This window comes from Lissotriton helveticus, chromosome 2_1 (genome assembly GCF_964261635.1).
Source record: "Lissotriton helveticus chromosome 2_1, aLisHel1.1, whole genome shotgun sequence".
NCBI lineage: Eukaryota > Metazoa > Chordata > Amphibia > Caudata > Salamandridae > Lissotriton > Lissotriton helveticus.
This window is the reverse complement of record NC_136059.1, coordinates 951,314,987-951,329,568: the sequence shown is the minus strand read 5'-3', so window position 1 is coordinate 951,329,568 and position 14,582 is coordinate 951,314,987. Positions and strand designations below refer to the sequence as shown.

At 44.4% G+C, this 14,582-nt stretch overlaps 1 protein-coding gene across 2 annotated transcripts in view; it reads left to right on the top strand.

Moving 5' to 3' along the window:
* DAPK1 (death associated protein kinase 1) overlaps positions 1-14,582 on the top strand; it is a 615,679-nt gene that overhangs the window by 514,324 nt on the left and 86,773 nt on the right. For both annotated transcript variants that reach the window (XM_078675702.1, XM_078675704.1), the window contains one exon: positions 9,005-9,082. In XM_078675702.1, the coding sequence (XP_078531828.1) occupies positions 9,005-9,082 (78 nt within the window). The remainder of the gene's footprint in view (positions 1-9,004; positions 9,083-14,582) is intronic.

The window sequence follows — 14,582 nt, the reverse complement described above, 5'->3', positions numbered from 1 at the left end:
ATATCTTCTAAATGATAGCCTTGGGAGTGCAATTTGAAATATGAAAAGGATTTCACAAGGTGAATTGTTGGCAGTGCACTTGGGTGTGTTTCCTGTTCTTTAGAGATGAGCTATTGGATAATAGGTTTTAATGCAATTTCGTCCTTTATGGCTTTGCTGCGGCGCTACGTACACGTTGTGGTAAATGTACCTTAAACACTTCTGGATGCTTGAGGTGTAAATTGGTGCGAGAGTAAGATGTGTTAATTGTGGTAGTAAACAATTAGTCAGCTGCTTGGCTTGGAGCAGCATTGTGCGCGTGATGGTGCCAAGTGTTTTATCTGATGTGTTCTGTGGGTGCAGTGTGAACAATGGGTATTACCTGATGTGGGACTGCGATTCGGGAGGCAAACAGCCAACAATATTGCTTGGGGTCATGTTATCTGTTCTGAGGGTGATGGGTGCAGGGCCTGACTTTAGTATTGGCGAGCTGGGCCCAGGCCGCCATTTTTCTGAGGGGCGCATGCAGCTGTGTGCATTAAGGTTATGCCAACAGCAGTTTCCTTTTCATGTTGCTCCAGACTTGTCCCTGTGTGTTCGTTTCTGTCTGATTTGCCAGTTTAAAGTGGTTTTAGTTCTTCATTATCATACGGCGGGCGATGTTTTTAACACACCTTTAGCCCCCTTCCTTCACCCTCTGACCCCTGCTGACACACATGAACGAAACCATCATCTGCGTGAGGCAACTAAGCTATTAGTGAATTAGATCAGCTCTGGGGATGTTTGTGTTCAGAGCCCAGTCCCTGCTCAGACAGGGACCTGTGAACACAAAGGGACCCCCTGCTGTGTCATTTAAATCACTACCATCAGCTAGGGCCCCACACTTCTCTCCCCCATGCCCAGGGTAATATCTTAGCAACGGCTGGCTCTGGATGTGAGAGTTATGACTGTACCAAGTTCAAGTTTAAGTACTTTATTCGACAGCATTGTCATAAAAGCATGTTACCCTATCCTAAACATTATAAATACTATTCTACATTTTTTAAGATCAACTTAAAATACATATTAAACACCATTCAAGTTACAATTCGCTGACGAATACTACAATTTATAAAAATTCATATATTTTTAAAACTCTGAGTCACAGTACAAAGACTTATCTAATTAAGGTGGTACCCATGGTTATGCAGACCATTTTACATGATTTAATTACATTTTAAAGTGCGCGTGCGTATTATCCAGGCCCATCCCAGGTATTTGGCTATGGCGATCGCAAGATTGGGGGCACAGTTTGATCTTAATATTCTTAGTGCCTCTAGATATTTCCTAATCCCCAGATTCCTACAGATCGGTTTTAGCCATCTTGTTCTCGGGGCAGCATATAACGGGCATGCAAACAGGAAATGAGGGATGTCCTCAACATGATCTTTACAGTAACAGCATGTGTTTACGTTGCCTGGGGACCATTTAGCAGTAAAAGCATTAAGTGGTAGGGAACCAATTCTGAACTGGAAGTACAGCTTTCTATCTAGGGGTTTAGTGATCAAATCCCAGTACTGTTCACATTTAGGTATTACTTTTGAATCCAAGAACTGGGATGCCAACATGGACGGTTGATTAGTAGTCAAAGCAGTATTGTATATCATGTCCCAATACATCTTTTTCAATAGTGTCTTAGATGGAAAGGCCTGAGGCTCAACTACAGTCCATAAATGTTCTAGGTGCATTTTTTGGAGCAAAGTCCTAATTTCTTTGAGCCAGGCTATTTTATGAAATCGGTCAGAGCTAATAATGTCCTTGAGAGCAGATGCGTAGTGGCCCAATTCAGGGGTAGTCTTTACGCACCTCCAATATAAGAGAGGGCGCAATCTAGCCATGTCCTCGATTTTCTTTCTCCCAAGGTCATAAAGGAGCGGAATCGAGGGAGTGCTCTGTGGGGCACCAACCAATCTGCGGAGAAATTTGTTTTCTGCAGTAGCCAAAGTACTCAAGTTGGAGAAGCCCCATAGCTCTGATCCGTAGAGGCAAGCGCCCAACACTTTCATACTATAAATCTCCATTGTAGGCTGGATAGGTTTTGTAAATGAAGATTTATGTTTTTGTGCTATAGCCCCAGCCAATTGGTTGAACTTTAACACCACAGAGTCCATATGAGATTTCCAATTCATGTTGGCCTGTAAAGAAATACCTAGATAGGTGAAAGCATTCACTTCCTCCAAAATGGACCCATTAAAATACATTTTTCCCTTAAATTGCTTTGCTGGATTCAATTTCATAAACTTAGTCTTTGTCGTATTTAGTTCCAAGCCCCGAATCCGACAGAAATCTCCAAAGGCGTTGATTGTCTTTTGTAAACCACTTGGGGTCCGCGAGACCAGTAAAGTGTCATCAGCAAACATTAGTACTGGAACCCGCTCCCCATTTAGTTCTGGAGCATCAGTCGGAGATTGCTTTAGGAAATCTACTATGCCATTGATGTAGAGAGAGAATAAGGTGGGGGCCAGGAAGCAACCCTGCCTGACCCCACGCTCCACGGGGAAAGGTTCAGTGACGTCTCCTTGCGCACCCCACCTAATCCTTGCATAGTTATTTTCATGCATTCTTATGAGCAAAGTCAACAATCCGGGGCTTATTCCGAGATCGCGCAAAACAATCCATAATTTTTGTCGAGGAACCAAATCAAACGCTGACTTTAAGTCAACGAAAACAGCATATAATGGGCCATTTATCAAGGTTACATTTTTCCAGAACAAAGTTAAAAAATGGAATACCTGGTCAACAGAGCTGGTTAATGGTCGAAAGCCCGCTTGGTACGGGGACAGGATATCTTTATCGTCTATCCAGGCTTGAATTTTATTTTGAATCATCCTGCCCATCAATTTTTGTGCCGAATCAATGAGGCTAATCGGCCTATAGTTGCTTGGTAGGGAGTTATCCCCTTTTTTAAAGACTGGTATAATCTCCGCACCCTTCCATGTTGCTGGGATCATTGCTCCTTGTGCGATGGAATTCGTAAGCCATACGAAATATTTACACCAGTTTGCTCTGTCCGATAGAAATATGTCCGCTGGTATTCCATCGATTCCTGGTGCCCTACCTCTGGTTACTCCATCCATTGCCTCATTTGCATCTTTCAGTGAGAATATTCCATGGCTGTAGAATACTCTTTCTAGAGGCAATTCGGTTGATTGGGGCAGATTATCAGCATATTGAGGTTTGAAAAAGTCCACCCACGCTACCTGCGCTACATTATTTTTCGGGCAGTCAGCTATTCCCCCACTACCCCACTTTAAAATGGCCCAGAACTCTTTCTGTTTGGCTACACATGCCTTCTTAAGATCTAGCCATAGGTTCTCCTCCCACAATCTTTTTGCCATGGTTTGTGCTTTCCTGTAGTCATCCCTAGCCTTTAGTACACCTATTTTGGTCCTTAATGCTAAGCTAAGGTTCTGTCGCGCCCTTCTACATGAGTGGTCATACCACCCTCTTTTTCTCGGGGGACCAGTACCCTTCCCCCTTTGTGTTTTTTTCAGGAAAAACCTCTGCAAATTAGTGAAGAACTTAGGCTGTGACTCTTCAATTAATTTGTTAAAATATAATTCATTACAATGGATCTGCAGATTACTAACCTCTTTATTAACTACCTCCTGTAAGTCCTGCATAACCCCAGGGTTATCTACCAAAGATGCCCATTTAACGTGTCGGAGATTATTAGATGGAACGACTTCTAATGTCGTGACTCCTCCGTCCTTATTAGCTGAGCTTTCACCTTGGTCCTGATTAAAGAGTAAGCACAATGGATTGTGGTCACTCTCCAATCTTGGTGTCACTTTCATGTCTTCTACTTTGTGCCAATCTCTAAGATCTATGAGGATGTAGTCTATCCGACTGCTTGACCTCAAATTATCAAAAGTATTCGTGCCCTGCTGGTCTGAGGGAGTGCGGCCATTTACTGCCCTCAACCCCCTAGCCAGGCACATGCTCTTCACCTGAATTGCTACTTCTGTCCATTTTTTTACCAACGGTAAATCTAGTTGGGGGACTCCCCATTTGGTATCCTCCTCTAGAGCCAATTCATTATCCTCGGCTCCTAGTGGCTCAAATGTTGTATTCAGATCTCCCCCCACTATGGCAGTGTAATGGGCTGGAAGGGTCTCTAGATCATTGTCCAACGCATCTATCACTACCGATGCTTTGCCCCCTTGGGTTCCCCTGGCGTAGATGTTATATAGGACCATATTATGGCCATCGGCCCAGGTGATCAGAATCGGGAGTATATCACAATTGCTAACAGGCCTCTGCTTGATGGTACATTGTAGGGATTGTCGTACCCAAGTAATTAGACCCCCTGAGGGCCGTCCTTTAGTGTTCTTGTTTGCGGGGACCGAGAAATTTAAAAAGCCCTGGAGAAAAACAGGTGCCACTGCCCATGTTTCCTGTAGCATGATAACATCTTGGGAGTCGATAAACTCACACCATTCAGGGGAATCAAGTTTACGGTGAATTCCCGCCAAGTTCCAGGAAATAAGTCTAAGGCTAGCTTTTGTCTGATTAGGCCGCTCTTGCATTCGGGTTCCCTGATTATGGTACGACAAGGGAGGTGTAAAACTGACTCCCTCATTGCTCATAATATTACGGGGAATTAATGACACAAGTTCTTCTGTAGTGTACTCATCTTCGGTCATTCCAAATATCTTACCGACGCTAGTATTTATTTCTAAGAACTTTATAGGGGCGTCGTTACCACTTTCTTGGGGCTCTACAACATTATTCTTCCCTATAGTCGTCCGAGCTTCCAGTCAGTCGCACTCATTAAGGTCAGAAAGACCGACAAGGGCCGAGAATCTATTTTCCAGCGGTATTCCCCAATCGTTCCTTTTCTCAAGGGTTCTGGCTTTTTATGTACTGGGATCCATTTAGTTTTCAGCATAGTTGGGTTTAAAGTATTCCCTCCTCTACTCACGTAGAAGAAGTCCAATGTTAATGGCACTATTTCAGTTGATCTACGTTGGGGGGGTATATATTCGCTAGAATGTTAGGCAGCACTTCTGGATCAGACAGGTGTAGCACCACACAGTCCCCTTTATATTTTTTAGTGCCCCCCCCAATCCACTTAACTCTTCTAGCTTTAACTACTTCTTGCGCCAACTGGTCCCTGCCTCCCGGGGTAAAAGCCATATTCCTAGATAACCAATGTAGGGATTTATTTATCAGGGATGGGATGTTTTCAACTTGCCCTTCTTCCAATTGGGGGACATTTGCCAGCACCAGGATTAAAGGAGATGCTTCTACTATTAGTTCTACAGTCCCCTTCTCTGGATTTAAATCTACTCTACCGTCCCTTTGTCTCAACCCTTCTGAATCACTCTGGTTGATGTGTAAAACCCTAGAGCCCTCCCTTCCTAGTTCAGTGTACTCCGTGGGGACCAAGGGAATATTTTCAAGTGGTTCTAACCTGGGGGCTGTTTGGGTGTTTTTTGTTTCAACTAAGATTGTTTTCGGCATTGGGATATACACTTTTTCTTTTAATGATTTTTGTAGAAGACCCCCCAGCCTATTCACCTCTTCCGTTAACTGGTCTATTTTACTTAAGAGCGGCTTAGTTATGGTTTTAATCTTATTATCCAGGGCGTTTAACAGCTTCTTAAGTTGGTCTTCATCCAAATATACCTTTCCTTCAGTAGTTCCCCCTGTGTCGTCACCATTATTGTCCAGTGGGGGTAAATCATGACATTTTTTCCCTGAGCGAAGGCCATCCCGTTTAGGTAAACTCTTCCCCCCTGCCTTCACTACTCTTGGGGCAGGCAGCAGTATAGGGGCCTCCTCTTCTAGGAGTATTAGTTCTTCCTCTGGTGTGCTCCCGGTTGCAGGATCAGCAATAGTTACTAAGAGCTGCTGCGAAGGGTTAATATCCGGGAACTGAAACACTTCATTACTAATATCATGAGCAGGAGTAGGTAAAGGTGTGTTGTCGATGAGCAAATCTGGAGAAAGGCTCAGGCCCAAAGATGATCTCCTGTCATTATTAATTTGGGTCACTTTCTGTACCATATAATTGTCTATAGTGTTGAGTAGGACACTCGTTTTAGGTTTAGACATGTTAGTGGGCAGATATATCAAGTAGCGACTATATAGATCCGTGTAATATGAGGCACTAGGAGATATCACAGTCACTAGTACTTCCGGTAAGGAGAAGGTGACTTACTTGGGCTATTGAACCAGGGGTCGGAGCCCTGTCCCTGTCTCTTCCTGCCGATGAGGGCCGTAGAGGGCCCGCCCTTTGCCCGGGCTTCGCCCCGGGCGTCCCGCGAAGCGGGGTGCAGCGCTGCTTATGCGCGCCTCCTGGCGCTCTCGCGGTGTCAAAGAACGTGCCGCCGCGTAGGCTGCCGGGAACTGTAGTCCCGGAGCGGCGGCGCGTGTAGTCAGCAGCAAGATGACTCCTGGTGGTGGCGGCGTGCTCGCAATGAACCTGGCTGCCCTGCTATGACTCCTGGCGGTGGCCGCGTCTCTCAGGACCCACAGGTAAGTGGCGGTTTGCTCTCCTTCTCCCCCACTCCGCCGGGTGCAGCGCTGCTTATGCGCGCCTCCTGGCGCTCTCGCGGTGTCAAAGAACGCGCCGCCGCGTAGGCTGCCGGGATCTGTAGTCCCAGAGCGGCGGCGCGTGTAGTCAGCAGCAAGATGACTCCTGGCGGTGGCCGCGTGCTCGCAATGAACCTGGCTGCCCTGGTATGACTCCTGGCGGTGGCGGCGTCTCTCAGGACCCACAGGTAGTGGCGGTTTGCTCTCCTTCTCCCCCACTCTGCCGGGTGCAGCGCTGCTTATGCGCGCCTCCTGGCGCTCTCGCGGTGTCAAAGAACGTGCCGCCGCGTAGGCTGCCGGGAACTGTAGTCCCGGAGCGGCGGCGCGTGTAGTCAGCAGCAAGATGACTCCTGGCGGTGGCGGCGTGCTCGCAATGAACCTGGCTGCCCTGGTATGACTCCTGGCGGTGGCGGCGTCTCTCAGGACCCACAGGTAAGTGGCGGTCTGCTCTCCTTCTCCTTCTTATGACTGTACCATGATGTAGATGTGCTATTGAGAAGCTAGGTGGGATGCTTTGTGGTGCCAGGAGTTGACACTTGTGTACAATTAGGTTCCAGGAACTGGGATTAGGTTGATCGTTATCAGTGTAAATTTGGATGGATGTCTCTTTTGTGCCATTGAATATTTTGTGGAAATAAATCAAACCGTAAAGCACAGAGAGGCATATACATCTTACAAGTACTTCAATCTATAACAGGTATTTAGTCAGGATCAGGAGGTTAACAAACCTTGAGATGATTAAATGGTATGTTGCTTGCCCTCTCCCATTTAACAAACAGCTGATGGTGGATGCCCAGTGTGCAAGGTCATCTGGTCCTTGGATGCAGGGTTGCAGCAAAGCTTCCTCTTGATGTGAATCTGCACTGGTGTAGGTCATACCATGAAGTCATCATCTGCCACAGAAGTATGTTGATTGGCTGTGGTACCCCTTCCTTGATGGAGAAAGGGTTGGAGTGTTGGCTTCAAAACTAGTGTGATGTGTGGGTTTTGGGTGTGTGGACAGGGGTTATTGTGAGCCTAGAGTTTAGTGGTGGCACATTGACGATAAAAGCTAGGTGGAAGGGGAAGAATGTGGGTACCGCAATGCAGACCAGTAGAGTGGGAAGGTGCGAAGAGCCTGGTGGGGGTCATGCCTGGTAGTGTCAGGGAAGAGACCAACAGCATATGAGTGATTATCGGAGGTTATGTGCAGACATGCCTGGTCCTATGAGAGACAATGTGGATGGGAGAAGGAGACTGCAGGGATCACAGCCAATAGATTCCTGTGCCTTATCCAGGTTTGGCAAGCACCATCAAAGCCAACCCTGCCTCCCTCTGCTCTTCATCTCCACCCCCAAGAACCAAAACTGTGGCTCACATCATTTGCCAGTGCTGTATACCCCAGTTAAGCTCCTGTACTTTACAGATGTTGACAAGACAAAGAGAATAAATAACCCCTTAGGTAGCACAAAATGTAAAAAATCTGGCAATAGACAATAGGGCTAGCTATTGTTTACATAAAATGTACATACTTGAACTTCGCATACCATTGCTGCTCTTCAGGTGGAGCTTAGTCAGATTTATGGTACATGCTCAGGCCCCAGGCAGAATAGCTCGGACTATCCAGATGTGACAGCCTGGAACATTCGGCATTACAGCCATACCTTAAGTTGTACGAGGCAACATGTTTCTGCTTTTGCTGGCAGAGCTACACCTCTGGGTACATACTGGCAGGCTGGACATCACTCATCGCACAGTTGCTAGGTAACGTCCACATGAATACAGGACAGTTACTGGCCTTTATATTGGACCGCCACATATCCAGACACCCTCCATTTTTGGGTGACCAGAAGTTCCGGATTAGCTGACACAGACTTGGTTTAAACGCCGCCCTACTAGTCCAGACTGTTTCTTATGAAATACATTTACGTGAAAGTTTGGGAATGAGCTGGAAGGATATGAATAGAATAGTTGTGAGAAAAGGTTTTTATGATGTTGAATCCTTGCACTTGTAACCTCTGAGATCATAGTTTCAGTTCTAAAGTATTTTCCTTGAATATACTCTGACCTGCTTAGGTGTCACATAGTGTGATCTACACATAAGATCCTATTTTACAATATACCCTTCTTTACAAGTCTGGCCTTAGTCTGTGCTCTGTTCAAAGTGGCGACTAGACGTCACTCGCCCCAGATATGACAGTCCTCTGACAAAGCTTGCGGATGGTCCTCTGCATGGACATCAATCCGCCATCTCAACTGCACCGAGCAGAATGAGCACATCTATCTTGTTTGTATTGTTCATGGCTAAAGTGAGTGATTAGTGAGTAATGGCTGGACTGAATATTCTGGATTCCCTTTGGTTTGTTTTAACCAGGTTATATGTGTATGCCCTATTAAGATGAGCACACGTGCCTCCCTGATTTTGCTGCCAATGCTTGTATTAATTGCCAGTAATCTCTTTTGATAGGATGGAAAGACCGCTGAGGATCTTGCGAAAGCGGAACAACATGAACATGTAATAAGTCTGCTTGCGAGGCTCCGGAAGGTAAGAACGCATGTTGTCGTAAAATGTGCATTTTAGATGTAGATTCATTTATACCAGATCTACAGTGCATGTTAAAGGTAAGCCAACAGTTGAAAATGTATCTCCACCCATTACTGGTCCTTAGACTCTACTTCATCCAAGAGCGAGAATCCTCACTCAGGTTATCCTCTGTGATAGGCCTCTGTTGATGCAACAAAGCTCCACAAAGAACCAGGACATTTTTCATGTGACTAAGTTAATCAGGAATAGGCAAAGCCAGTAGGTCTGGCTGTGGCTGCCAACCATTTGACTTTATCAATTGTTGTTTTGTTATGTTTTTTGCAAAACGTCATTGCTTTGCCAGATGCCATACACTCATCAACCCCCAAAAAGCCTTGTCTAAAAGCAAATATGTTTTTGGTCTCAGAAAGCACCCATTGCCATAATAGTCCCTGGCACAGAAAGGATCTACTTTGTGTGAGGATGTGCTGCTTGTGAAAGAGCAGAAAGCTTCCACGCACATTGAAGGTAGCTATTGGTTTAAATGGGCTGACCCGTGGTCCCAAGCTATATGCTGTAGTGGGCAGAAGAAAAATAACAGACAAATGGATAAGGCTGAAAAGCCCTATGAGTACGTAGGGTATACATATTATTTTGGTGAAACCAAAAAGTCTTGGCTAACACCAGACATAAAAATAGGACTCCTTGCATTGCTCTGCTGCTCAAAGTTTTGGACATGATGCTTTATTGGCTACTCTATGCTGCACAAAAGGTGTATATGCCTTTGTATAATCTGAATAATTTTCAGATTCTCAGAGGAGTGTATCCTTCCAGTCAGTATCTCCTTATGAGCTGTATATAAGGATCCATGGGAACCTGCGGGAAAGGCAGGAATCTGTTTAAAACAGTGCTGCATTTGGCACTTTTGGCCTTTACATGCAGCCCCTGGTCAAAAGCAGGACTGCATTGTTGTTTACTTAACTCACCACTAACATTAAAAAGATGATAAATAAACGGGCAAGCATTTATTTAAATGATAAATGAAGTTAAAGGAAGTAACTAGGGTGTCTTCACCGCTTACCTTTAGGAATACATTCACTTTTTTAAGACATCTTGCAACAAACGTGCAAAATTTGATAGTCTCTTCAAAATTCAAAAAGTGTATTTCAGCAACATGCAGAACCATTTCACCTTGTTACTTCAGATTACATCAGTGTATTGCAAGCTATTTTGTTTTTGAAATGATAGTTTTCAAACATAAATTTAGAAAACTTTGTGCTTTCCCTTCATCCTGACAACATTGCCAACCGAGAACTAAGAGGCAAGTTATTTGTTATGTGCACCTTCTCGGTGGCCTGAATTCCTATTGTACATAAAAAAAATGTTTATTAAATCAAATACAGGAGAAGGTTTTGTACAGTGCACATCCTGAAGTCATTTTTTTTTTTTTAAATTCAAATTCAAATTTCAAAGTCCTCCTAATTGTGAGAATGAAGAAAAAACAGGGAAAGTGAAATCAAACAATTGCCTAGGACCGTGCAATTCAGAAAAGTGGGAAAGCCGGGATTAATCCCAGGTTTTCTGGTTTTACATAGTGTCATTCAACCAGTAGATGTACTCGCTTTGCTTTTACTCCACCCACCATACCCTCTAACCTGACCACCAAACTCCTGGTATCAATGCGGCCGTCCGTCACAGCACTGACACAACTTTTTAGCCTCCATAATTTAAAACAATGAACAGTTCATATTAATGGCAATTTATTGCTTTTTAGAAATGGGTTACCATTTTAGATGACATAAAAATGTGAACATGCACATCATGTTTGCTTTGTAGATCTAGAGGTGAAAGGTCTGTGTGGTACCCTGCTCATGAGGTTACCTAATGAGGTCAAGGTTGTGAGGGTTCCCTGGAAGACAGTTAAAGCAGACATACCAGGGCAAAGCATCTATCTACATCTGCTTCGAGTGGTGTAATTCAAGTACCCATTCAATTTACAATAAACCCTCCCTTAATCTACTTGCGGTTTCTGGTTATTTCTACATGCCAACATGCATCACAACAGCCTGTTAAACAATCTGGCCATATGACTCATATTTGTGTTGCACATATTGTTGCTTTTAAAGCATGTCTATGCCCTGCACATTCCCATTTCATATTTAAGATAAAATCCTTGTTTCCAGAAGGACCACACTGTTCTTAGAAAAATCCATGAGAGAAGTTACCTGTCTATATCTGATGACATCGACATCTAAACAGAGCGCCAATAGGGACATTTCTTTTGTGTGTGTTTTTTTTATGTTAAAAAAGATGTAGGCAATCTTGAACAATGCACACGAGGTAGCACATGTGTGGAAGTACCTGATGATTATTTCTTACACAAAGTGTAACAGTCAGTGTATTAAAGAAGTTTAGCGATTAGCTTTTCACTATCAAGCCCAAACTCATTGCCACTTTCATGGAGGAGGAAGAGGAGCGGGCTATGCAAGAGGGCAGTGGCAAAACTGGAATTGCATAGGGTAAAGAGGGAGCACAGGTACAAGGGATGGAGCATGGACAAGGAGGGTATAAGGTACAAGAAGGGAGAGTGCATGGGGAAGGACAAGAGAAGGGCTCGACGTAGATCAAATGCGTGGGAGACAATGGTAGATGAGAGTGGAAACCACAGACATGATGCATTCAAAGAGGTGTTAGGGAAGGCACAACCACTCAGTGTAAGGGCCCAGTCACCACCCATTAGAGGACCCCATCTGCAACACAGACTTGATGCAACCCTTGCAGCCGCAGTGCAATATTCCCTAGCACATACATACCTGTTCCAGCAAAGGATCAGGGGTGGGCTTGCCAGAGCAACATACACTGGATTGTATACATTGTCCAGAATGTGTGATTACAGCTCGGATTGCTGTGAGCTGATGATGGCTTCTGCATTTCCCTTAGGTGCAACATGCTGCGCACTTGTGTTGCTCGACAGGTACATTGTGCCCCCTCACAGATGAGCCCAAGGGCACCCGGTTTGCAGTACTTGGCCATTCATCTTTCTAAGCGCTCACTCATTCTGTAACATCAGATCGACAGACACCACATGGTTTGTCTCTGAGTTTTCCACTCACACCTGAAAAAAAAATTCTAGGTTTCTGAAGCTTTTGTGAAGACAGTGAATGAGGTGCTTTTGTCTGGACTTGGTGTTTCAGCCTAAACTTTCCAGAGTAAAGTTGTTGTCTAAATGAATGTTCTCGCTGTAAAGCAGGCTGATAAAAAGAATATCAAATAAGAGTTGGTCCATCAAAGGACACATGTGTCTGAACCATCCATAATGCATCTGATGCCCCCTACTGGCTTCAGGCATAAACTGCAGCTCATTTCTTTGTTGTGGGGATAGTATATTCCATCATCTACTTTGTCTTACTCTGCGCCTGTGAGACTGGACGGGGTCACTCTAATTTTTGCACTAACAAGCTAAATTTGCCTTCCCTTTGCCATTATTGAGGGACCCCTAAAACCTATAAAAATATGAGTATAAACCTGACTTTTGTTCTGAACATTTAATAGCACCATCCTTTATGTATTTTAAAAGGAACAATGCAGAGATTTGTTGTGTGAATTGCCAATCATCACACCGTGTGTTCGTTGTGAAGCGTGAATTTGAGTTTGTTTATTTATTTATGCGTTTTTATATAGCGCGGACTTTACCCGAAGGTGTCAGAGCGCTTCACAATAGGAACGTTGAGGATTCATGAGGAGAAAATTACAAGTGAACAAATTACAAAAGCAAACGTTAAGTTACATGAGGTAAAAGTGACAATTGTGAGCAAACAAAATACAAGAGGTAGCAAACGGTACATTACAGGAGGAGAAAAAAGTGACTTGTGCAAGTTACATAGGCGTACAAAGTATAAGTAGAGGTATAGTACTGCAATAAATGGCAGACACTCAAGCACAAGAACAAACGTTACGTAGGCAATGGTGGCACTTGTGCAAGGCTGACGGTGGGGCTGCTGCTGCGAGTGATGTCTGGTCTGCAGGTGAGGCTGCTGCTGAAGTGGTGACTGGACTGCCAGCTGGTATGCTGCTGAAGTGCAGGATTGGCTTTTACAAAGTTTGTTGTTAAAGTGCTGATCGGCCTGCACTTAGGCTACTGATAGCTACAGCTGTTTTAAGTGGCGTTGGGGCTGCCATAAAAATCTACTGCCGTAGTTGTGGCTGGGCTGTAGATGAGGCCACTGTTGAATTGCTAATTGGTCTGCCGGGCGGGATTCTGTTGAAGTTCTGGCTGCGTTTCTTGCAGGCACCTGGTAGAGTGGAGCTGCTGGCTAGGGGTGCAGGCAGGAATGCAATTGCTGCAAAGCTAAGATGGAAAAGGCAGCATAGTAGCGGGGTGAGATATGACAACCAGCTATTCTTTTATTAGCCCAGATTGTCTATTCTTGGAATTAAATACTTTTTTAGTCTACCAGTGTCATTTGGAACCATTTTTTTCATGCTACATAGTCATTAAGGAAAAACACCCCAGAAGCTGTGACCTCCTCTGCTGCTGCTGTTTGCCCGTTTAAATATGGAGCAGGGTGTAATACACTGTTCTTTTATGTAGGTTCTGTTCTTCATTGCTCTGTCCTCGAGGTAAATTCCTCTCTCTACCCTCCATGTTCTCATGCGTCTGTGCGCACGCTACCTCGCGCGCCGGTCTCAGAACGAGCATCAGGTATTCAACGACGGGATGACGTGTCAGGTTCTAAATACATTTAAATGCCGTGTACTTTTCATACATTTGTCGTCTTTACACATGAGTATGGATTTATATTGACATTGCCTTTTTAGTACTCTTCCTGTATGAGAGCATTATTGTAAATTACCCGGGCCGTGTTATTGTAAAAACGACAAAAATACAACTGTCTGCTCCTGCAGTGTGCTGCTAGGGCTCTCCCTGGAAGCTGCCCAGATATTTAAAGAGGGTCTTGGAAAGTGCTGCTTAAATCCAGCGCCTGGCAATGATGCCCTGTTATTCCTGGGATCCAGGCGCTGAAGCTCTCTAATGGGTGCGAGCTGAAAATAGAAATAGGAGCAGAGGTGGTGTTTACGGATTTACAACCCGAGCGCAGCCTCTAATTTTAAACTTTCCCTCGGAGGCGCTCATTATGTCTTGTGATAATCCGCCCACTCTATGGAATCGCACCGCTGGGCTACGGTTCAGAAGGGACCACGGTTGCTGCAGCCAGCTATATTTGGCAGGCTGCATTAATGCTGGTTTCTGCGATTTACAATAACAAGCATTTGCAATGCAATAGGTCTCGCATTAGGAAAGTTTGAGCTATTGGTATTGTAAATGTCATTTTTTTTATTTATGTGTTGGTTTTGAAAATAGCGAAATTAATAGCTTTGTCATTTACAATGCCAATAGTTTTAACTTTCGCAAATGTGACACCTATAGCATTTGTAATGCAATATGTGTTGTATTTACGTGACTTAGATGTATTGATATTACAAATAACAATGGCTTTTATTTCTTTTAAATAATTAATAC